The sequence below is a fragment of the Uloborus diversus genome, chromosome 4, assembly GCF_026930045.1.
Source record: "Uloborus diversus isolate 005 chromosome 4, Udiv.v.3.1, whole genome shotgun sequence".
Taxonomy (NCBI): Eukaryota; Metazoa; Arthropoda; class Arachnida; order Araneae; family Uloboridae; genus Uloborus; species Uloborus diversus.
The window spans coordinates 97,757,243-97,781,019 of NC_072734.1; the positions used below are offsets into that span (position 1 = coordinate 97,757,243).

The following is a 23,777-nucleotide window of genomic DNA, read 5'->3' on the forward strand; positions in this document are numbered from 1 at the left end:
TTTTTTTTTTTTTTTTTTTTTAAGTGGTTTACCAAACTTGTTGTCTCAACGATGCGGATTCCCAAAAGTGCATATACAGTTGAACTCGGTTTATACGAAATGTCAAAAATCCATGAATTTGTTCGTATTCTGTTATTCGTAACAACCGTGAATGACTGATACTGTGAAAAAAACAAAGAAATGCTTACCTAAAAACATTACTACTAATACACACATTGTTATCTAACTATTAGTAAATTCAGTAAAAAATCACTTATGTAAAATATTTAATATTTTCTTTTCTTTACACAATGTAATTTCTACTACCTAACAAACTGATGAATTATTTCTAAAAAAGAAAATTACAGTATTCAACTTCGAACATTTTAAGTAAAGTGGTAAGAAAATTTTTTGCGTCTTAGCCGAAACTTTCAATTTTTTGTACGTGTAATACATGATATTTTTAATGTTAAACCAAACTTAACAAACAACATGTTCGTTATAGCCGTAATTTCGTATTAAACGTGATCGTATTAAGAGAGTTCAACTGTATTTACAACAAAAAAATACTCAATCTCTTAAAATTCAACCATTTTTGATACTTTTTTTTTTTTTTTTGTTTATCTAAGAAGAAGGTCAGCCTTTGATTAGTGTTTGCACATTTTTTGAAAACATGAAAATTAATTAGTGATGTGTATCAAATGCTACTCTTTCTGGATGAGGCAATTATTGATTACTGAGGCATCGTGTTCAATTCTTGCTCAAAATATGATTAGAAACAGATAATAAATACATAATTTCAGTTCTTTTAGGTAACAGGCAGTTTTTATAAACTGCAAACATTATAAAACCACTAAGAATGTTAAGAAATATGAAAAAAAGAAACAAAAAGTTAGTGAACATGATTCAAAGATGTTTGGAGATTTAGAGTTGAGTTTTTCCTCTTTTTGCAAAAAAAAAAAAAAAAAAATCCTTAACTTTATGGTTTATTTATTTCATTTAATGTATCTTTATAAATTACTGCTGTGTAACCATTTTAAAAATGTATTATCTAAAAAAAACTAGATGATTAGTGAGTGATTAAACCAGAAGGGATCAAAAAATGCCCAGATTCTGGGGTAGTCTTCAGTGAAGATTTGAAATATTTTTGCTGTTTTTCTTATTTTCAAGGAAAACAAGGTCTTCATTTGTCTTACGACCAATCAAACTTTCACCCAAAATCGAAATTCTGCCTTCAACAGTTTTTTCGCTAAATGGATGTTTGCAGTTTTTGATCAGGAATTATCTCTGGTCACTCTCTTTTAATTGTAATGGTAACAAATTAGCGTTCCTTTACATTGCAAAATCAAACTGTTAGTAAATAAGCAAACATGAAACTTCAAAAATCTTTGCATTTGTATGTTTTTTAATTTCTAGTAGTAATTAAAATGATCTCAAATTAAACGATGGAAAAGATAATACTGTTTAGTAGCGTTTTCCACCCTTACCCGTAAACTATATAAACAGCCTATCATTTACAAATTGGAAATCAACCTGCATACTCTAGTCAGCGGTGGATTTTAAGATGCAAAAAATCGTCAGCTTCCATGTCGCAAGTTTATGCGACACGTTAAAGATCCTTTTCGTGCTTATTTGACTCGGGCACTGTCGGCTAAATTAAATTCCTAGTGCAATTTCGCATCGTGAGAGCGCAATTGCCTCCATCTGGTGAAAAACTTGGAGTCAAAACTCTCCGTGCCCTTGATATCCGAGCCTTAATGTTGGCACATGAAAGAACGGATATCATATCGGGGGGTAGCACTTGGTCTGCAAAACGCTAAGACCATTTACACAGCCCTAATGATAGAAAAGAACTACCACACCTCTATTTATTTAATTTAAACACCAGTCCCTGTGTCCCTGACAGCTGACTTTTATTAATGTTTCTTCGGATAAAAGGATTTAACTTTTAAATGTTAACTAATACGTTATAATATAAGCGACAATTATAATAAATGTCAAAAACAACATGGGCGCATGTAATGACAACCGGAAAGTAATATCAGAACTTGTTCTATTCCTTTGGTGAAAAATAATGTGAAGCGCTATCCAAGAGAAGTGTCACTTCATTATTTGTACTCTACAGCAGCAATTAAAAAATAATAATAATTAATGTAAGCATCTCTTAACATCGCATAAAACAAATTTCCTTTGCTACTTTCGCACCCTAATGCTGATGGACCGATATACCCTTTCACAGGAACAAAAGATTCTGAAAAAAGGGCAAATATACCCGCATCCCATCCTTTTCACACACTCTGGTTTCATCATTAAAAGTGACGCGTCATAACTAAACACGCTTATTGTCGCCAGTACAAAGCGAGAAACGACGCGCGAAACGAATGGAACAAAAGAAAACAAAAAGCACCCCGCTCTCCCTCTCAGAGATTCGCTAATAGCGAAAACCCGCCCCTGAGGGCTGACCAATTCTTCAAACTCATACCTCCACTTCTTCTACCCTCCATGGAAAACATCAATTGTCGACCGAGTTACCGCCCTCGGAAAGTTGCCGGTGTTGGCCGCTGGGGGGCGACAGCGTACGGAGGGGGTGGGGCCATGGACAGTTCGCTGGCGTCTAGCAGTCGGGGTAGTTGCGAGGAACTTATCGCCTTGCAGCTAGCCGGTTGGTTCGAAGTGGAAAGTATGAGGTGTCGCTGAAAAAGATGGAGTCCATATCGTTATCGAAAGTGTTAACGCCGTTAGCGGTATCGGTTTTCTTTTTCTGTCTTTCTTTGTCGATTAACTCGCCTCGTTAAGTGGACGTGCGGTTGCTACTGACGATTACACAGTTGAAAAAAATTCTGCAAACTTTACCACTCAAAGCGGACTAGTTCACATGGCATAGAATTTTCACGATTGATGGCCGGCGATTTCCACTTCACTTCACTAGGTAAATATTCGCCATTTTTTCCGAAAAATAGAACACTTAAAATTTAAATATGGCATTAGGTCTTAAATCCGAGAAAGACTTTCTCTAATTTAATTCGGATTTCAAAAATTATTTAGCATGAACTTCTTTTTAAAAAAAACACTTGTCAGTGTTCTAACTCAAACTAACTACAAACATTGGAAACTGGTTGAAATCGCCAAAAACAGTGTATGAAAAGCAAAACAACCATTTTTGTTCAAAGTACATGTATTGATATTATCTGTGATCTTTCCAAATTTTGCCTGATATTCGTATTATTTGCAAAATTTGCAACATTCTAGTCTTTGTAAGTTCCTACGCACATGTTAATTTCTTGTTGTTAAATATTATTTTCTAATCAAAACTACGATTTGCAAACGACTGACTAATGTTCTTATAAATGTTGAAGATAGTCAAATGACAATGTCCACACAGTTTTGCTGATGAATAGAGCAAGTTTTTGTGGGGGCACGTAATTTCTCCCTTTTATAAATTCCATTAACGGAAAGTACCAGATGAAACTACTGTAAGAACAGTCAAAAATATACTGCCAATTTGATCATAAATAACAAAAGAAAAATATAAGAATTTATCTTTGAGGAACAACAGACAGTGATTCATTAAAAAGCAAAGATTGGGTATCATTTCATTAACGAAGCTGGATTGTGATTAACCTATAAAAAACGATTCTGTCATTGACAGTTCGTAGATACCAACGAATAGGAATATTGATTTACCATTCAAGCAAAACAATTATTTAAAATGATAATTACTGGAAGATGCCATCCAAACTGATGAATTGTTCACACTGTCAAGCAATAATTAGCCACACCAACACTTTCCAAAGGTGCAATTAGTCCAAAAGGTGCAAGTAATAATTCGATCATTGGAAGGCAAATCGTGAGACTTACCAACAGACAATTCTGATTACGAAACTCATCAAGAAGAGGAGGACACGAGAATGCTTTCCTCTGGCAGCTGCGGAGCCTGACCACCCTTCGCCGTCGGTCTACACGGGACTCGTTGCTGAAGAGTGGCCTCCATGCGCTTCGAGCCGGCCGACTTGGGAGCCGGGATGGCCTTTCACCCGTTCCTGCTCGGTTCCCGGATCGGCGCCCCGGACGCCTTCGGGCCCATGGGCGGCCTGCTCGCCCAGCCCTCGCCCTACCTGGCCGCCCTGCAGAACTTCAGTCCGGCCTTGTGCTATCCGGCACCCCCGCCGCCGGGACTCTTCCCGAAGCCGCCGCACGTTGCCGCGGAGGACGTGCTGGGGGCGCATCTCAGGGGTGGCGGGGTGCAGCCACCCCTCAGGGAGCCCGAAGATGACGGGGTGAAAGACGATCCCAAAGTGATCCTCGAGTCGAAAGAACTGTGGGATAAATTCCACTCCCTCAGCACGGAAATGATCGTCACCAAGTCTGGAAGGTAAGATTATAGTTAACGCCTTTAATCACCATTTAAGGCTTTCAGTACCTGATATTTCTGGAATATATTTTAGCTTTTGCATTTAGATATACAGTAGATCCTCATTTATCAGGACTAATAAGGACTCCAGGTCATCCGACTTAATGGAAGTACTGCTTAGCCAAAATAACCTATAAATTGAACCAAGGTACAGAAACAAACTACTGTACACAGTAAAAATTGCATTTTCAGTTCAAGAGAATGAAATATACAACTGAATAAGAGAAAATTACAAAATGCGGTCCACAAAAATACATTATGGCGCTAACTCGCCTTTTATTTACAGTATGTAAGTACATCTACTGTCCGGATTAAGCAAAGGCCGGTTTAATAGAGTTCGTATTAATGTAGGTTTACTGTATGCGTTGCTGTGATGGTGTTAATGACAGGTATTGTCTTTATCACATGTGCCAAATCAGAGAGTTTCGTTTGTCGATAGTCGGTTACCATGACCTCCTCCTAGAAATCTGTCAATGTTCAAAAGTTTACCAAGCTGTTTTCAAGTACGCACCATGGGCTCCCATATGCAAAATTTATAGGGGGGGGGGCTAAGATACTTTCCCCATGATTTAGCAGTATATTTTCCCCATGGAAACCGATTTCAGTACAGATTAAAGATATTAAAATTTGACGTTTTTACTAACTTATTAATGAATGGCTCGAAAAGAAAAGTTTTACATTTTTGCAAAGAAAAAAAGTAGTACTAAAAGCAAGGAAGTTTTCCTTTCTAAGGGGGGGGGGACTTCAGCTCCCACTTGCCACCCTATATGGGCGCTCATGGTACGCACTGTTCGGGTCTTAAAAACCGAATGAAACAAAATAAAAGATGTTTTTAGTAAGATGTGTTAGTGAAACAAATTTGGCCTGGATTTGAAAATGACAGTATTGACCGAGAAAAAGCATGTCACCTTTAAAACATTAATTTCATGCTGTCACAGATTTTCAACTCATCTTTTATAAGAAACTTTAACTTCCTATAAAATAAGGTGCGAACAATCAAAGCAAATGCGTAAAATGCTTCAAGAACTAGACACATATTTAATATGTTCACACTTATGTCAAACTGATGCTTATGCGTTACCAACCCACTATCCACAAGCAGTTTTCTCATGAATTCTACTCGGGATTATACTTGGTAATTCAAGTTCAAAATCAAGTTTTAAATTTACAAAATACTATATTGTTCATGACAGTAAAAATAAAATCTGCATTTATAAAGCTATTTATTGCGTGATCTTTATCTCCAACTCGCAAGGAAAGAATGTTGATTCAATAGTTTTACGCTTAAATGATGTGAAAGGCTCATAAATTCCTATCAGAATATCTTGTATTCCAACAACTGGAAATATGTTTCAAAGCAAGCCCAAAAACGTTAAAATTTATGAATATGATTTCAAAAATAAAAATCAGAAAGATATATTCTTTATTTTTGACGAGGGGGGGGGGGAATTGTAACAAAGCATGCTACACATTATTATGTGGCATTTCTTTTATTACAGAAAGATTGCTGAGTGGGAGAAATATTGTAGTGTGTTTATAAAAAGGGTATTTTGCAGAAGCTGTTTTCAATTGGAAATCCGCTATTGATTCTTTTTCTAGAAGAGTTTATTCTTCTATTATGACTAATAATTTTAAAAATACAGTGCCAAACTTTAAGAAACTACTCATTAAGTTCGCAGTATTTCTTGAGGCACTGTGTTAAAAAACATGAAAAAAATTAACAGTATAGTATGAAACTATATAAGCAAAAGAAAAAATGATTCCATATGCAATTTGTATACTAATAAGGTTTAAATACAAAACTTACTGAACTTAAAAGAAATGACAGAAGGTAATAAGACAGGACTATGCGGTATCGACGAATAATAATTTTCTTTTTACAGATTGTGGCTCATATGATTACACTTAAGGCAAAATAATTCAGATTTTTATCGGCAATTTTTTTGCATTGTACAAACATATGTTGCATGGAAGTATTTTTTCACAATTAGTTTTCGAGTTCATGAAGAAACTTCGTGGTTTCCTAAAAGAGGTTCGCTTGCCAAAGGTTTCTCAGAATGGTTTCAATTTGGTTGCACAGAGCATTAAGAATGTCTCGTGTGGAGTTCAGTTAGGTACCTGTGGGTGTAAAGGGCACTATGTCCATTTCAAAAAATCTGAATCTAAGCACCATTTTACTTAACTTTCTATACTCTATTCAGAAGTATAATGCTCAAATTTATGTTATTCCTCGGCACAAAGGTATCTATTTATTGATTAACAGAAGATGGTTTTTAGGTAAAAGAGCTTTAAACATATCTCCTAGAAAATTTTGTTTTGTGACATAGAGCCCTTAACTTCCCAGATACTAACTTTAAAAATAATAAAATAGAGAAGAACGTTATGTACGAGAAGTTAAAGAAGAGAGAGAGTGAGAAAGAATAAATTCTTCATGGTGCTTTGATATATATGTTTTAAACTATTTTATCTCTTTTTGTCGGTTTATACCGATGATGCTAAATATAAAACCTATTACTTCCTGTTATAATTGTTAACTTTTATTACTATCCATTTCTTCGAAGTCATAATTTCAGTTAAATTTTTCACCTTCTTTTCTGTATTTGGTGATAAAAATGCAGCATAAAAGGTATCAAGAATACTTTCACTTGCTTCTTAGGGTTGTTGCAAATATTGAGCTAATACCTAATTTCGTTTTATAATAAATTTACTAGATTGTTATAAAAATGGTATACTTGTAGCAGTGAGAGTTTGAATTTTGATTCTAATATTTCTTTCAAAGATATAGTAAGAGAAATATTTTCAACGGCAATCAGTTACAAAGAAAAAAGAAGTTGCGAAGAAATACTCTTGGATGAATATATGACATTGTTTTTTTTTTTAATTTATGCAATGAACAGTCGAGTTTAAATCACAGTTTAATGTTCGTCAAAAACGAAATTAGTCATTTAGCCGTACCTCTACAAGTTGTCTTAATTATTATTAGCGTTATACACTTCGTTTTTTTTTTAAAAAAATACGTATTTCTGCCTTGTATATATTTATAGATGTATTTTTAAAAAAGGGAAATGAGATATCAGTTGAAAAAAAAAGGCTACTTACAAATTATACCGCATACGTACTTTATAATCTGTTTCGAGAAATACATGCGACAATGTAAAAGAAAGTACATTACTACCAGAAAACCGTTAGGAAACTGGGATTAACAAAACTTTTCTACTAACCTAGAGCGATTGATTTGCATAGGAGCTCACAGGCATCGAAATTCAGGCAATATGCGCCGAAAAAAAAAAGCTGTGGAGACTTTCGGATTCCTGCACTTCTTTTGGTAAAAATTAGTAGAACTGTAGTTTTTTTTTTTTTTTTTTTTGTAAATAGTATATCATTCTAAAAAGAGGTGGGATCAACAATTTTCAAAATGTTTTGTTTGTCCTTCGAATTTCCCCTGCAACAATTATTCAACTCAGATAATAGGAGTGTTCCAACGAAATATGCATTGCAAATCACTGTGGACATCGAAAAAAAATTGTACGATGCAATCAACAATTTTGAGTTTTCTTGAAAAACGTAAAATCCGTTCGAAAAAAAATGCGTTTCTACTATTAGAAAACCTCTAGGAAACTGAATTTCCATAAAGTTTTAATGACAATGCAACTTTTGAAGCAACGCTTTCAATGTTAAATGAATCAATGAACCAACGTTTTGCTGCACAAAAATAGCAAATTACTGCAGACACGTGTATCGGTGATACAAGGAACATCTTTTTCGATGCAAAGAAGTGTGAGCTTTTGGATGAAAAGTCATCATCCAATGTTACTGAAGAAGAAGCTATATCGTTATTAGAAAAGTTTATGGAAACCCAGTTTCTTGGACATTTTCTAGTAATTACTATACAATTTGTTTTACATTGTGGTACTCTTCATAATTTTCTTCGCAATGCCATGCGAATGCGTAAATACTCCTAAGTAGAAGAAATTACTATCTAAAATTGTTTACTCATTGTCTGATGAATTACATTCGAACACTAGCGCAGCCAGAAACACCTTCTGGAGGGGGTTTTTTGATCAAAAATACTTTCTGTGAGGGTTTTTTGATGAAAAATACCCTCTGGAGTGGTTTTTTTAAAATCAAAAATACCTTCTGGAGGCGGTTTTTTGATTAAAAATACTTTCTGAAGGGGATTTTTTGATGAAAAATATCTTGTGAAGGGGTGTTTCTGATCAAAACAGCCCTTTCATATGCATAAACTATTGTACTAAAATTTGTACTTATGTTAAAACCAATGGATCTGAAAGGGGGCGGGGTTCACTCCCAAAAACCCTCCCTTCGCTTCGATCAATTGTACATATTTTATCTATATTGTATCAAATCAATTATTTCCAATTATGTTTGAAATTACATAAAATGATTTTGAATAATATTCCAGTAACTTGAGCTCTTAGCAAGAAGACGCTTTAAGTTCTTTGAGTGAAACAACTGGAAACTTGAAACTTGCTCTTGATGTTTAGGGCTAATTTTGTGGGAAACGGCTTTCAAAGGGATTGTTAGAAGCTATAAAGACAGTAAATTAACCCGTGCGGATGATGTCACAGTCAGAGAAGTTAAATTAATTATCAAGTTCCTTCTACTCCTCCTACCAAAAAAAAAAAAAAAAAAAAAATGCGGTTGAACACATCCCTGCTAATGAAAATCATTGTTACTTTTAACAATGTATTTTACAAAAAAAAAAGTAGTTTTTTATTTGTGTTTCCAATTTTCCTTCTCTTTTAACAAACAGTAGTATTGGATTAGCATTTTGAGTCATATATAGTTAACGAGTTTTTCTGATACTTTCATAACTATGATGATTTTTTTAATTTATTTTACTTATTTATTTTTGTTATTATACACTGGTGACTATCTCTCTGTAACTGTACCTTCATTTATTTTCTTGGTTTTTTTTTTTTTTTTTTCTATACTCTTCATCTGAACTGCAATTTCTGATTTTAAAAACATCATTCATTTCTCAAATCTTTTTCCAACAAACATTTTACTAAAAAAATTACAAAGGAACAAAATATAGAAATTTAATTGTCACAGCAATAACATAAAAAAAATCCTATAGAAAGTGGAAAACCACTGAAGTTTTTTATGTACCACTAAAATCAAGTTTACATATATTTTAAGAAGAAATGTTTTGATGTTGCTAAGGAACGCTATAGATGTTGAAGAAAATGTTTATTGAATCAATACAATCTTAATGAAATTGCAGTTAGCGCCTGTGGAAATCGTGTATTGAGTCTGTGGAAATTGTAATTTTATTTATTCTATAAATGTTGTTTATAGAGGCTATGGAGTTGACAGACGATCTTTATGTACCAACTTCATCGCATTACAAATTATAGATTTTACAGAGCTCGTTGGTTTCTCATGAATTACGGAGATTACCGTACCTAAAACTCAGTTGAATTTTTTAAAAGTCACATACAAATTTATTGCTAAGTTTGATACAAATTTATAAAAATTTATTGCTGCTAAAAGTTATTTTTTTCTTAAATCTTCAAGCAGAAAATAGAATGGAAAAACAAAAAAAAGAAAATCATTCAAAGCTTGAAATAATTCAAAACGTGTTAAATATGTATACTTTTTTTTTAAATTTCCCCATAGTGAAACATTTCAATCACCGGAGAAGATCAGTTGTTAAGATAATTTCTCTTTTATTTTGTGCAATGGAGACCCGGTCCTAGTTGATAGAAGGTTAAGTTGATACAATGGCTTTATTTAATTTTCGAGTGCGTACAAATAAAGCAGTGAGAAACAAAGGGATGTAAGTGGCAAAATTAAAAATTTGGAGACAACCAGTACAAATGACAGGTGAACCTCTCCCCTGTCTTGGGGCAAGATATAATACTAGTATCCCTGGCAGGTGCTGTTATACAGCATGATTTAGACGAAAAAAAAAGCAATGAAAGCCTACCTAAAACGATATCTTTAAATGCGTTGTGCTCAAAATTTGAAAATATCCACTTATATCGCTTTGCTTGTCACTGCCTCAAATGTGCTCTGAACTGAGTTTTATGAGTAGGTTACAGACTTAGAATGATTTGACTTACGAACGCGGAATAAAGTGTCTTTTTAAATTAGAGAATTATGCAAAAGAAATAATTTTTTGTGCACCAAAGTGAATTTTATGGTTTGCTTCCTACTGTCGTAGAGTATGTTTAAGTAATCATTAAAATTTTTCTGTTTTCCTTGGCTGAGAGGCATAATTTTTCCTAAGAGAAGTTGCTTATTTTTGCATCTGTTTTTACACCATTTCGAAGTTGACGTAATGGAGTTATTTGGATCAAGTTCATATGCGTAATAGTTTTCCCAAATTTTTAAATGTTTGCTTTCCCCCCCCCCCCCCCCTGCTCAACCTAAGCAGAAACGTTGTTTAAAAATTTTATGTTAACGAAAAATAAATGATAATACCTTTTGCTTCTCTTAATATAGGTCCAAAAGCTGTGTAAAATCTATCATGACCAAAAATCTACGAAAAATTATTTATTGCAGAAAAACAAAATTGCAGTTTTGGGGCAAATTACCTTGACAGTCAAGGCACTTTTCCCCGTTCCACCATAGGTTAAATGCCATACTTGAGGTAACATCACCAAACTTGTTATAATAAGCAAAAAGTATTAAAACCTTACTAAATTAATGCAGATCAAAGCAAATCCAGTGGCGGATACAAGGGGGGGGGGGTCATGGCGCCCCCTAAACCGCCGACAACAGTATCCGCCCACATTGTGTTTAAACACTTTATGAAAGAAAAAAGAAAAACGATTACAGTATCTTTTCAATTCATTATTTTTAAAAGTTAACATTTGAACAACTACTTTGTTTTCATTGCTTAGGAAATGAATTTGCAACGTTTATCCCCAATTAGGTACCTTATTCCGGGCCGATTTGGTGCTTTTTATTGACCCCCAAGCAGCCTTAGAAATTTGTCGTACCCAAAAATGTTAGGTTCGTTCATGGTGGGGGGGGGGGGCACTATTCAGTATCCCCCCCCCCCAAATGGTTTTCTGTATCCGCCATTGAGCAAATCATGATATGAGCAACGAAACTAAAGTTCAAAAATAATTTTATTCTAACAAAATGAAAATGTAAAAGGTTTTAAACTGTTAAAAAGTAACTTTTACCCTTAACTTTGCTGTAAAACTGTAATTACCTCTAAAAATTCGCTGCCAATGATTGTAGTCAGTGACGCACACAATGGGAGGGTCCAGGAGGTCCGAACCTCTTCTACGCTCTTCAGTTTCTTTGACTGACCATAATAATATTTACGCAATGCGCAAAATACATCCAAGCAAAGGAAACACTACTTGCAGTTGAAAAAAAAAATGTTTTCTCTCCTTCTTCCGTTGCAGAATCGAACTGTATGTGAAAATAAATTGTTTTATAATGATGATTTTGCTTCGCAGTTTTTATTTTTGATTATGAGAAAAGTAAATACATTCATTCCTGTGCTTTCTGGTATTTTAATCAAGTATGTGCTATTCATGAATTAATTTTATTAACTATTGCTAAGTAATTATTCATTTTTTTTTTCCAATTTTTTTTTGTTCCTGACAATCGATAATATCAAAATAATATGTTTGGAGGCGTGTTGGAGTATATGAGAATGGTGAACCTTCGATCTCTGACCCCCCTTTGAAAAATTCCTGTGTGCGCCACTGGCTGTAGCGTATGCGCTTAACTTCTTTATACACAAATGCTTTTGAAAAAATCGACACAGGCGCACTCTGTTGCTAAAATCGTGAAGTACAGTTTACTGTAGCGTTTTACCTGACGGGTTTGATGTCTCAACTTACTCTAGGTTTATCGTCTAATTCAGATTAATACTTCAAATATTTTGTAAGGCTCTTGTTCAAAAATCAACGCTTAAAAACTTAATTTCATTGCAGAACATAGTTAGAAAAATTTGATCGTGCCATAGCTATCACTCATTTGATATTTACCTACTCTATTGGGTTTTTTGAGATTATATAGGACTAATTTTTGTTAAAAGACCTTACACTTATTTCTGGTGTGAATTTAGAAAATGCTACTGATCGAGTTCATGCAATCTGAGCAGCTTGTTTTAAAATATTGAACATTCCTAAAAATTTTATTGAATTAACAACATTACCAATAATTGAGAAACAATGATAATTTTGTTGTGATAAAATGAAAATAAAATGGATAATCAACAAAAATAATTAAAAAATCATCAAATAATTACAATGACTAGCTTTTTCTAGTCGAACAGTGAAACTCATCGGGTTCTTTGTTTGTACTTCGTTATCGTTCTATGTCTTATTTTTTTATATAATTGATTCTAACCAGGCTTTTTGTTTCAAATACAGCGGTTTTTTCGTTGTTATTAAGTTCATTTATTTCTTCTCAACTCTGCTATTGTATGTTGAGAGTTTTTGCTGTGATTAAAAATCTCCACTGTAGCCATGAAATAACTATTCGCCCTTTAACAACTTCATCAATACATGAAATACACCGCCAGCTCAGTCATTTACAGTCACTTTTCTAATCCGGAGCTGATGAGTGCTAATAAGCACGAAACTGCAGTCCTCGGCTGGAAATGACTGAGCTGGCGGTGTATTTCATGTATTTCTGCTTTAGCCCTGGCTAATGGGCGGTAATTTACGGAATATAACTTCATCTATGTATTGAACTAGTGAGGAGCATTTTATTAACTGAAAAATGCACTTCCGCCTATTATAGTCATTTGCATGAAATAATTTCGTACAAATTATGAAATATTTTTTAGAGAAGATTGTTTCATTGGTAAATGATAACAAAATTATATTACCAAGTTTGGTACAGAGCTTGGAACATCCCGTTAAAATTACATTACAAAGTTAGTATAAGCAATATTTTTCAGAAATCTTATGGTTCAATCTCTCACTTAACATTTAGAAACCAATTAACTTTTCGCTACATAATTCAATGTCAACTGCTTCGTTCCATTTTACTTTTCTCGACCCCCCCCCCTGCGAAAAATTCAACAGATTAAATGAATTTTTAGTTTTTTAAGATTTTTTTTTTTTTTTAAGATGCTTATGAAAGACGAAATTCATGCTGCGGGAGACACAACTCTCACGTACGATAAAGATTATTGATACAATTAAATAGGAGGAAATTTTCCAAATGTTTTATTTTTCGCAAACCTTTTCTATATATAAATGTTAGTTGAGATGTTACACTCTTTAATTTCATTTTAAATTTTAATACTACTAATGGTAAGGTTTCTTGAAGAGAGAATATTTATGAACTTGCCTTCTTATGTTTCAGTTGGCTTTCTCTATGTTCTTTTATGTCTATAAATAATCCAATTATAATCTAGATGTATACTTGGAATCTGTGAAAGATTTTAAATAAATAATTTTGAGGCACTTATGAAAGGGTACCTGCATTGTGTCCAAAACCTTGATATATCTCAGCAGGCAGTGATAGCAGTTTATGTCAACATTAGAGTGATGAAATAATATTTTCTGTGCAAACCAAGCCTGGCCCCAAAGTAAGGGTTTAACTTTTTCCAAAATATGTATTTAATGTTTTTTGAATGCATAGAAGATTAAAAAAAATTAATCTAGGGCAGTGCTTCTCAACCTTTTTTACTTTGCGGCACACTTAAGAAATTCCTAGATCAACGGGGCACACTGAACTTAATTTCGCAATGGTAATATAAAAATGTTTTATCATTCACTGGTAAAAAGACGGGAGGGGGGACTTTTTTCACATAAATGAAACAATTATAGCTATCGTAGTGTATTTCAATTTATTTAGAAAGTAGATATATTTTGAATGTATTGCGGTTGATAATGAACAACAAAACTATAGCTATTTACAGAAAATTATGCTTCATATGTTTCAAAGCATTTCTATCAAACATGTCGTTAAAGTGCAAACTGCAGTTAAACGATTTATCAAATAATGTTTTATGAAAGAAACAAGCAAGAAATTAAAATTCTATCACCTAACTTCCGTTTGACACTAATTTTTGACGTTTGATGTTCGGCTCTCTGCTGGAAAGAGTTCACGAAGTTCTTGATCCAGGCTCTTTAGAGATGATCTCTAACTGTTTTTTTTTTTTTTTTTCTTTTTATAAGTGCGAAGGCTGAAAGGCTGAGTTCGCAAATATATGTAGTTGAAAATGGTAGCAGCACATCAGTAGCAAGACAAGAGATCGTGGGATACTCATTTTTAACCAGCAACCAAAATTCGTCCTGGACAGGGGCACTTCGCTCAACTTAAGTTTAATAAGAGTACGGTCGCTCTTGAGGTCCATAAATTCTTCTTGTGCCTTCAGAGAAAAGATTTCAACTGATGCATCCGCAGATGAAGAGAATGGATCGTGAATCCAGTCATACTGTTCCATGTTACTATTCTTGAAATAGTACTTAAACTTGTTCTGAAGTATGACTAAATGATCTGCCACCATATTCAGCAGCTTTTTTCCCTTGCCATTTTCTTCACACACCATGTTGACGGTCCGTTTGATCATGTCCAATGAGCCACGAACTACTTCTTCTCTCCACAGCTGAATTTTTGATTTGAACCCGTTTGGCTTGTCCATACATGTAACCCCAATTCTCTCCTTGTCCTAGCATTTTCAGGTTCAATTTGATAAGGTTTTCAAAAATGCCAGCCATGTGCGCTAGTTTTGCCAGCCAATATTTGTCTTGTAACAAACTGGCGTACTGCATTTCGTTTTTTAAAATCAAAAACTGTCGTACCTCTCCCCTCAATTCAAAAATTCTTGATAGTACCTCACCACTTGAAGCCAGCGAATCTCTACTTGAAGAAGTTGATCTGTCCCCATTTCTTCACAAAGTATGGAGAAAAGGCGAGAATTACGGGGCCTCGATTTTGTGAAATTCACGATTGTCACGACTACGGCCAAAGCTGACTTCAGCTGATCTTCACGACGGAGGAAACATTGTATGGTTTTAATTTCTATTTTACTAAGTCTCAGAACCGAGCTTTGAGAAACTACGATAAAACGAAATTAGTATCGAACCTCGAAAACAGGAAAACGAAAGCTAAAGCTGTGGGAGGGAATGATACTCCCGTTTGCGAAAGACTTAGAAAAATTCTGTATAATTTGTTGATTTCGTGGAAATTTTAATCCGTTTTCAAAAACTGAAAGTTATAGTGTCACAAGAAGTTTAAAAGAGGTGGGGCAGTAAACCCCGCCTCTCCCCTTGTCGGGTATGCCTTATTGCACATGATCGAAGGGGTGAATTGAGAAGTTACAGAACGATACAAACGCTATTCGGTCGTGTAACTTTAAAATGAAATACGTCAAGGCTCTTTCTTTTTATATAACTACGAAAATACCGCGGCACACCGGGTTCCTTGTCGCGGCGCACCAGTGTGCCACGGCACACCGGTTGCGAAGCCCTGATCTAGGGATCAAAGCAAGTAATGACATAAAAATAAATCTGGAGAAAATTATATTTTGCCATTCTGAAAATTTGCAGAGAAAGCTCATTTAATCCATAGGCATTTATAATCAAAATTCGATAACCGGCCGGTCTTCATTGTATTGATCAATTCTTGCTGAGATCCTTCCGTTATCTTTTTCGGTAGTGATTGTACTGATCCACTGAAATGAGTGAGGAAAATCCTTCATTAAGTTACTCAAATTTGAAGAAAGTGTCAGTGTATTTTAAATATTTCGTCGCCTCAGAGCAACAGTAGGATATCTTAGTGTTATTCCTGTGATTAGATGTCTCAGTGTTGCTCTGAGGCAACGATATAGGACAGTAACAGCATAGGATAGCAACAGTAAGATATCTTAGTGTTATTCTTGTGATTAGATGTCTCAGTGTTGCTCTGAGGCGACGATATATACTGACAGACTGACAGTAGTACTATAATTTGAAATGTACTGAAAAAAATCTGTCTAACCCACACGTTCAAAGTTTTATTTTTCACAAACTTTGTAATCTACTTAAAGGTAATATTTTACGTTTCCAGAAGCTCAAAATTCTTTTGAAACTGTAAACAGCAGGAAAGGAATTCAGATGCGCTTCACAGGAAGTGCTTTGAACTTCAGTTTTGTGAGTTCTTATCGAAAAGAATACGCTATGCTGTGCTTACAGATATTTTCATAGAATTTCGGCATGAACAACAAGAGTGACCTTTTGTGAAAATACGGTTCAATGCACAAAAACCATTATAATCATTAAAATAGGCAAAAAATATCTTTGGGATCAAGTTTAATTTTAATTATTGAAGCTAAAAATCTATTCCAACATACTTGCGAAATTTTATCAATTCTACCTTTATCTTTACTAATAATAAAGCAGTAAGTCTCTCTGTCCGGAGGATGTCTGTAGGATGTCTGTAGGATGTCTGTAGGATGTCCGTAGGATGTCTGTGACGCGCATAGCGCTTAAACCGTTCGGCCGATTTTCATGAAATTTGGCACAAAGTTAGTATGTAGCATGGGGGTGTGCACCTCGAAGCGATTTTTCGAAAATTCGATGTGGTTCTTTTTTTATTCCAATTTTAAGAAAAAAAACTATCATAAATTACGAAATTATCATAACGTGGTATCGTAACATGGGCACAAGCCAATTGGCGAGATACGAAATTATCATAACGTGGAACTGTAACGTCGGTACAAGCCAATTGGCGAGAAAATTCACCATACATCATTTGTAAATATACAAGCGAACCAAAAGACCTTTAATTTTTCTATTACAGGCGAAGCCGTGCGGGTGCCACTAGTTAATAATAAAGCGGAAAATTTCTCTGTCTGGATGTCTGTGACGCGCATAGCGCCTAGACCGTTCGGCCGATTTTCATGAAATTTGGCACAAAGTTAGTTTGTAGCATGTGGGTGTGCACCTCGAAGCGATTTTTCGAAAATTCGATTTTATTCTTTTTCTATTTCAATTTTAAGAACATTTTCCGGAGAAAAATTATCATAAGATGGACGAGTAAATTACCAAATTATCGTGACGTGGAATGGGAGAGCGAATGAACATAGCCAATTGGCGAGAAATTCGTCATCCATTATTTGTAAATATACAGGCGAACCGAATGACCTTTTAATTTTCAACTACGGGCAAAACCGTGCGTGTACCACTAGCAGTATATAAATCATAGAGGGGGAAACTAGGGAGTCTTCACCCAACTTTTGGTTTCCTTTATCTTCCTTTTTTTTTTTGTAAAATAGTTAGAACAAAATAAAAAATATTTTAAATAGTTTTATATTTTTCACATTATTGAGGCTAAAAATAATAGCATAAGTCTTCCTAGAAATGGTGACGAAAAATTATATTCCTCAAGTCTGCATATGGCTCTCTAGGGAGACTTGACCCTCTTTGTGACTGAAAGAAGATTCATATTGAAATAAAAAATGCAGGTTTTGGTGCCTTTTGTTTTAATAAATGATACTTGAAGCGAATGTACGAAATGTTTACTCTTTAGGTGAAGTGTTGCATTTTTAAAAAAATTCATCTTACTCCTCATCAGCAGAGAAGAGAAGCAGAAGTCGAATATAAAACTTGATCAACTCAGACCTAAACAGTATTTCAGTTATTTTATTAAGTAACAAAGCATTAGACTTAAAGATTATTAGTTTTTTATTTATTGGTCAAATAAAAGCAATTTATTAGACCAAAATATTATACATTATTTTAGTTATTCACGAAGGGAAAAAAAACATCTTCTTATTCACAATATTAGTGTTATTGCTTCAATAAAATAAAATCATTAGAGCTAAATCAAAATATTTTGACTTTTCATATTAAATAAAAATTCATTGAAAAAACATCAAATTAGTCTTCGTATCAAGTCTCTCTATTTAGCTTAAGCTCGCTAGGTAGATTTCTTTTGTTCACCCTAGATTTTTAGCAACTTTGATCAAGGTTACATAAACTACTGCAAATCAATGTATAGCTAGAAAAGTAATTAAAACATGTATACTTTTGAAATTCATATCCCTCAAAACTGGAGGTTGAAACTTAAATTCCAAAATCTTCAATCTTTACACGAAAGGTGCATCATTTAACACTGAATTTCTTGAAAACCACTGATGGTCCTAAAATAGCATCGCGCTGCGAAATACCCTTGTGTGATTGGTCAACCAATACCATGACTAAAATTTTCCTTAAATATCCTTTTCATGGAAAAAATCCAGATTTGTCAAGTCTCTGTATGGGTCGAACCTTCCTAGTTTCCCTTACGAATATACCCATCTCAAATGGTGGAAAATTTATCTGCAGCTATGAGTCTTTGAAACAGCGTTCCAGTAATGTTTTTTTTTTTTTTTTTTTTTTTTTTAATTCCATTTATAAAGCTATATGGCATAATGATGAACACATTGTAACTCAAATTGTCGGTAAACTCAAACGCACATTAATTAACATCGTGATTGGTTTCAATCTCGGTTACTGAACTGAAAAATTTGGTTCAGCAGGTAAACTGTTAAAATTTTCATGCATGACAAAATATGACATTTTAAGAACAATATGACTATTAAATTCACTTTAGTACACTTCTGTGACTAGGAAAGAAACACAAATTATTACTTAGAAATCGAATCTTAACTTAAAACGTATTTTCCGGAAGTTCAAAAAAATGATTATGAAAATATCTTTTCCCTTTCATTGCGTTAATAAATTTTATAACGAAGCATTAATTCCTTCCCCGAGGCTTATTGTTTTAGAACCGGCGAAAACTTAATTGAAATTCAGGAAAACTTAAAAAGCAGTGAAAGTTACTATTTCTTTGCCGGCCGACGATTTTTCTTTGATCAGCAAATTAATCGTTGGAGCAGTAAAAGACTATTTCCTCTTAGTAAGTCATACAGAACATTACTCCCATCTTAAGAAGTGGACGCACCAATAAGGAAGAACCGACGCCATTTTCTTTGGCGTCTTTGAATCTTCGTGCTGCAACTTCGCTCAGGAAATCGGTATCGTCCCATTAAAGATTCCCGCTTTTATAGCGCACTTAAAAAGTAAAATAGATAAAGAAAACAAACCTGGCATAAGATTGTGTTCGGTAACTTCGATCATAAAATTTGATGTTTTCATGTATATTTCCCCTCCGAAATAACGGATATAGGAGCCGTTATTTATTGCCTCGTGGCGTATAAAAATAAGTCAATAAATTTTTCTTTTGTGAAGTCCTAATTCATTCGAGCCGCCTCGACAAGGACTTGGTTGTCACAAAAAAATGACGCGAAAAAAGTGACGGAATTGTAAGTGACATCGCAGAGATACACATCAAAACGCGAAAACGCGGCGCTAGGAAATAAAATATAAAAGAAGACATCTCTCTCTCAGAAAAACAAGTCTGTATCAACAGTTTGGTCTTTAGAACTCGATGCGCTTTTGCACAAATGAATTTTGCCTTAAATACAAACAAAAAAAAAAATCGAGTAGGGGGAAAATATGGTGGCTTTTATTGCGATAAAGTCGCGAAGTTATTACCTGAAATGAGATTGCCCTGTTGGTTTGTCGTTTTATTTTATTACATCGGGTTTTCCTTTTTCAGTATGAAAATACTGAACTTGATATAAAATGTAAATTTATACATTGTACAACGCATTTATTGTCTGTGTTTTTCGCGTCTTGATACTAAGAAGATTTTTTTTTTTTTTTTAAATTTAATCCAGATGATTGTTTTATGTCAAAGGGCAGAATTTTTTCTCCGCTGATTCATAATTTTCAGTTAAATTTTTAAAGGAAATATGGCACATATTATTCATCTACTTCATATTTTTCGTTTTTTTTATGGTGGGGGTGGCATTTAATTTAGTAAGAAGCACTAGCGCAGCCAGAAATATCTTCTTGAGGGGTTTTTTGATAAAAAGTACCTTAATTTTTTTTTTTTTTTTTTTTGATCAAACTGTCCTTTCCTATGCACAAACTACTGTATTATAGAATTCGCATTTATGTTAAAACCAATGTGGCCCCGCCCCCCGCTGCGCCTGTGTTAAGAATCACAAATAAATAAAATCAAAACTAATGCTGGTCGACAGAGTGGTATAGTGGTTAGACCCTGATCCTTCAGCACAAAGACGCATTTTCGAACCTGGCTTCCGTAGGTGGATTTTCAAGAAGCAGAAAATGGACAGCGTTCATTTCGTACGATTAAGCGGCATGTAAAAGATCCCTCGAGTACTCTTTTGGCTTGGAGTGATATCGGCAAAATAAAACTCCTAGTGCAGTTTCGCATCGAATAGAGTCCAGGTGCCTCCATCTGGTGAGGAAACTAGGCTCCAAAATTTATGTGTAAATTTACGATCTTGTTTTCTTAAACATACACTTTATTTGCATGAATCTAGGAACACAACTAAAACCTCTTTAAAGAAATGGTCTCTTGCATTATATTTGCTCTATTTGTACAAACTGTAACGTGTTTTTAATTTTCTGATGTAAGGTAATTATTAATACAAATATACTTTTTGGTATATTCAGTAAATTACCGCCCATTAGCCAGGGCTAAAGCAGAAATACGTGAAATACACCGCCAGTTCAGTCATTTCCAGCCGAGGACTGCAGTTTCGTGCTTATTAGCACTCATCAGCCCGGCATAGGAAAGTGACTGAGCTGGAGATGGAAAACCTCTTAAGGAAGCCAAGAGTGCGAAACAAACTGGTAGCTAATATAGAATTAGCAGACCAGACGAGTGACCGAAGCAATGATTCGGTTCAACTCGAAGATTGAACGCAATTGCGTTCAATCTTCGAGAGACTGAGCTGGTGGTGTATTTCACGTATACTTTTTGGTGTTTAGTTTAATTCAAAATAAACAAAAAAAATTAAGAGAGGGAACCAAAAAACATTTTAGCAATTATTTTGATATTTCTAACCATATTTAAAACCTAACAATAGCAAATTTTACTATACATAACGAAATGTTGAAAAGAAATCGGTGGCCTAACCTTGGAAACCCCTTGGCCATGGTTTAATTCGCCCGTGCGTTAGTCAGGGCCTGTTTGTAGGTGCAATTCTTACACGTTACAAAAGAATTACCCATGTCCATAATCAGAGCTGTGTAGTTAAGAAAGCATTTTGGGGAACGCACCTTGGGGTATGACGGTACTCCCTGAAAAATAAAGGTAATTTGACACCAATTTGAATAACATTTACGTTATTTTTGCTGTAAAATAAAGACAAACATTTCCTGGGACATCTTCCTTACACGTTGCCTCCCAACTACATCACTGTCCTCAATTTAAGACTTATTTGTTCGTTTCTTAGTGCACTTTTTTTAACCAATCAACATGTGTAAAAAAAAATAATAATAAAGAAATAAATTTAAAAAAAAACATTAATAAATAAATTTAAAGAAAAAAAAATCCTTACAGAGCTTCGAAACAACCGTCATACAATTTTAAATGTGGTAATATCAAAGCACAACGATGCGTAATTCGTGTATCAAGTAATTTAAAAGGGAAGTTGCTTACCTGCCCGCATTGAATCTTGAGAATTCATCCAAAATCTTTCAATCGGAAAAGGAATAAAAGGCTGTTTAAATCAATGTTCAGGTGCGATGAAGTTAACAGCTATGTTTGAAAGAAAGTAGCAAAAGATTTGTAATGAAATTGGAATCTCCCCTCCCACACGTACCGTCTCAGCTTTGAGGAGGAGGGGGGGGAGCATTCTTCGTCTCTTTTTTCTTCCCTTTTCGTTTAATCAAATAATATAAATCTTTAAATATAGCGAATCGCTTTCGATGTTAGATATCTCACGTGAAGAGATGTCGTTGTAATTCCTGCATAACTGATTTTTAATACTATCGGTAGGGGTCTTGTAATATGGCACACCACCATTGTTTCTATTACTAAGGACCAGATCACTACAAAAACAATGATAATAATTAAACGTTCACATTACTTTTCAATATATAATTGGTGGCTGTTATTATATTTGAAGCGAAATCTCAATCTGTAACTTCTAGCTGTATTTTAGGCCATATTTGTACAAATTTTTCTGTTTCAAAGCCTCTTATCAGTACGATAAAGGCCAACGTCTGATAATACTGAGCTACCTTGCTATTTAGTCTAAAAAGAGACTCAGTCAGCAGAAAGAGGCATCCTTTATGGCAGTCCAACCGTTATCCATCAAACCTCTTTCTTTGTACATTAGTGAGAAGATATTAATATAATTCTTTCATGACTGACAATTATTGGTATATGGATCGGATAATATGGCACACTACTGTTGTTTGTATGGAGCGAAGACCAGATCGCTACACAAAAAATTAGTTAAACGTTTACAAAACTTTTAAATATATAATTGGTGTATTCAGTAAGTTACCACCCATTAGCCAAGGCTAAGGCAGAAATACATGAAATACACCGTCAGCTCAGTCATTCCAACCGAGGACTGGAATGACTGAGCTGGCAGCGTATTTCATATATAATTGGTGTTATTATGTATTTAGTTTGTTGCGAAATCCAACCTGGAACATCCATTTGCGATGTAAGTCTACATTTGCTCGAACTCTTCTATTTTAAAAACTCTAAGAAAAACAGAACGATAAAGACCCACGTCTGGTGGTGCTGAGGACTGCCACCATGTAAATTAGTCTTAAAAAGAGACTCAGTCTGTAGCAAGAGTCATCCTCAATGGCAATCCATCCACAATCCACCAAAACACTTTCTTTGCATCTTAGTGAGAAGGTATTAATAATAAATCTTTCACTACCGATATTTAACACAACTATTGGTTGCTGATAATATGGCACTTCTATGAGCGAAGACCAGATCACTGCACACAAAAATTGGTTAAACTTTTCCAAAAAAAATTTAATTTAATTGTTGGCCATTAAGTGCAGCATTTGGTGCGAAATCTCTAGAGGCTCCCGAGTGTTCAAACCCCACTTTATTCAAGCGTTTCAATTTTAAAGACTCTTAAAAAAACAGGGACTGACCAATGTCTGATGTGGAGGACTTCCACAGTGCTAATCAGTCAAAAAAGAAGTTTGTCTTCAGCAAGAGCCATCCTCAATGGATATCCATCCGCGATCCCCCAAACCGCTTTCTTCATACTTAAGTGAGAAGATAAACTTTTTAATTATTTCAAAACTGCGTTATTGGTATGGGTCTGATAATATGGCACACTGTTGTTGTCTCTATGAGCGAAGACCAGATCACAACACGCAGAAGTTAGTTCAAGTTTTGCAAAAATTTTATTAGTGGTTATTATGTGTAACATTTGTTGCGAAATCCCAGCCTGGACTTTTCAGATGTGACGAAAGCCCACATTTGCTCGAACGTTTATTCTAAAGACTCTTATAAAAACAGGACGATAAATGTGATGCGGGGGACTTTCCACCATGCTAATCAACCTAAAAAGAGACTCCGTCTTCAGCAAGAGCCATCCTCAATGGCAGTCCAT

General features: G+C 34.5%; 1 protein-coding gene across 1 annotated transcript in view; it reads left to right on the forward strand.

Annotated features, from left to right (window-relative positions):
- Positions 1–3,849: 3,849 nt before the first annotated feature.
- LOC129219802 (T-box transcription factor TBX3-like) overlaps positions 3,850–23,777 on the forward strand; it is a 131,091-nt gene continuing 111,163 nt past the window's right edge. The window contains exon 1 of the mRNA XM_054854106.1: positions 3,850–4,351. Within this exon, the coding sequence (XP_054710081.1) occupies positions 3,969–4,351 (383 nt within the window). The 5' untranslated portion in view covers positions 3,850–3,968. The remainder of the gene's footprint in view (positions 4,352–23,777) is intronic.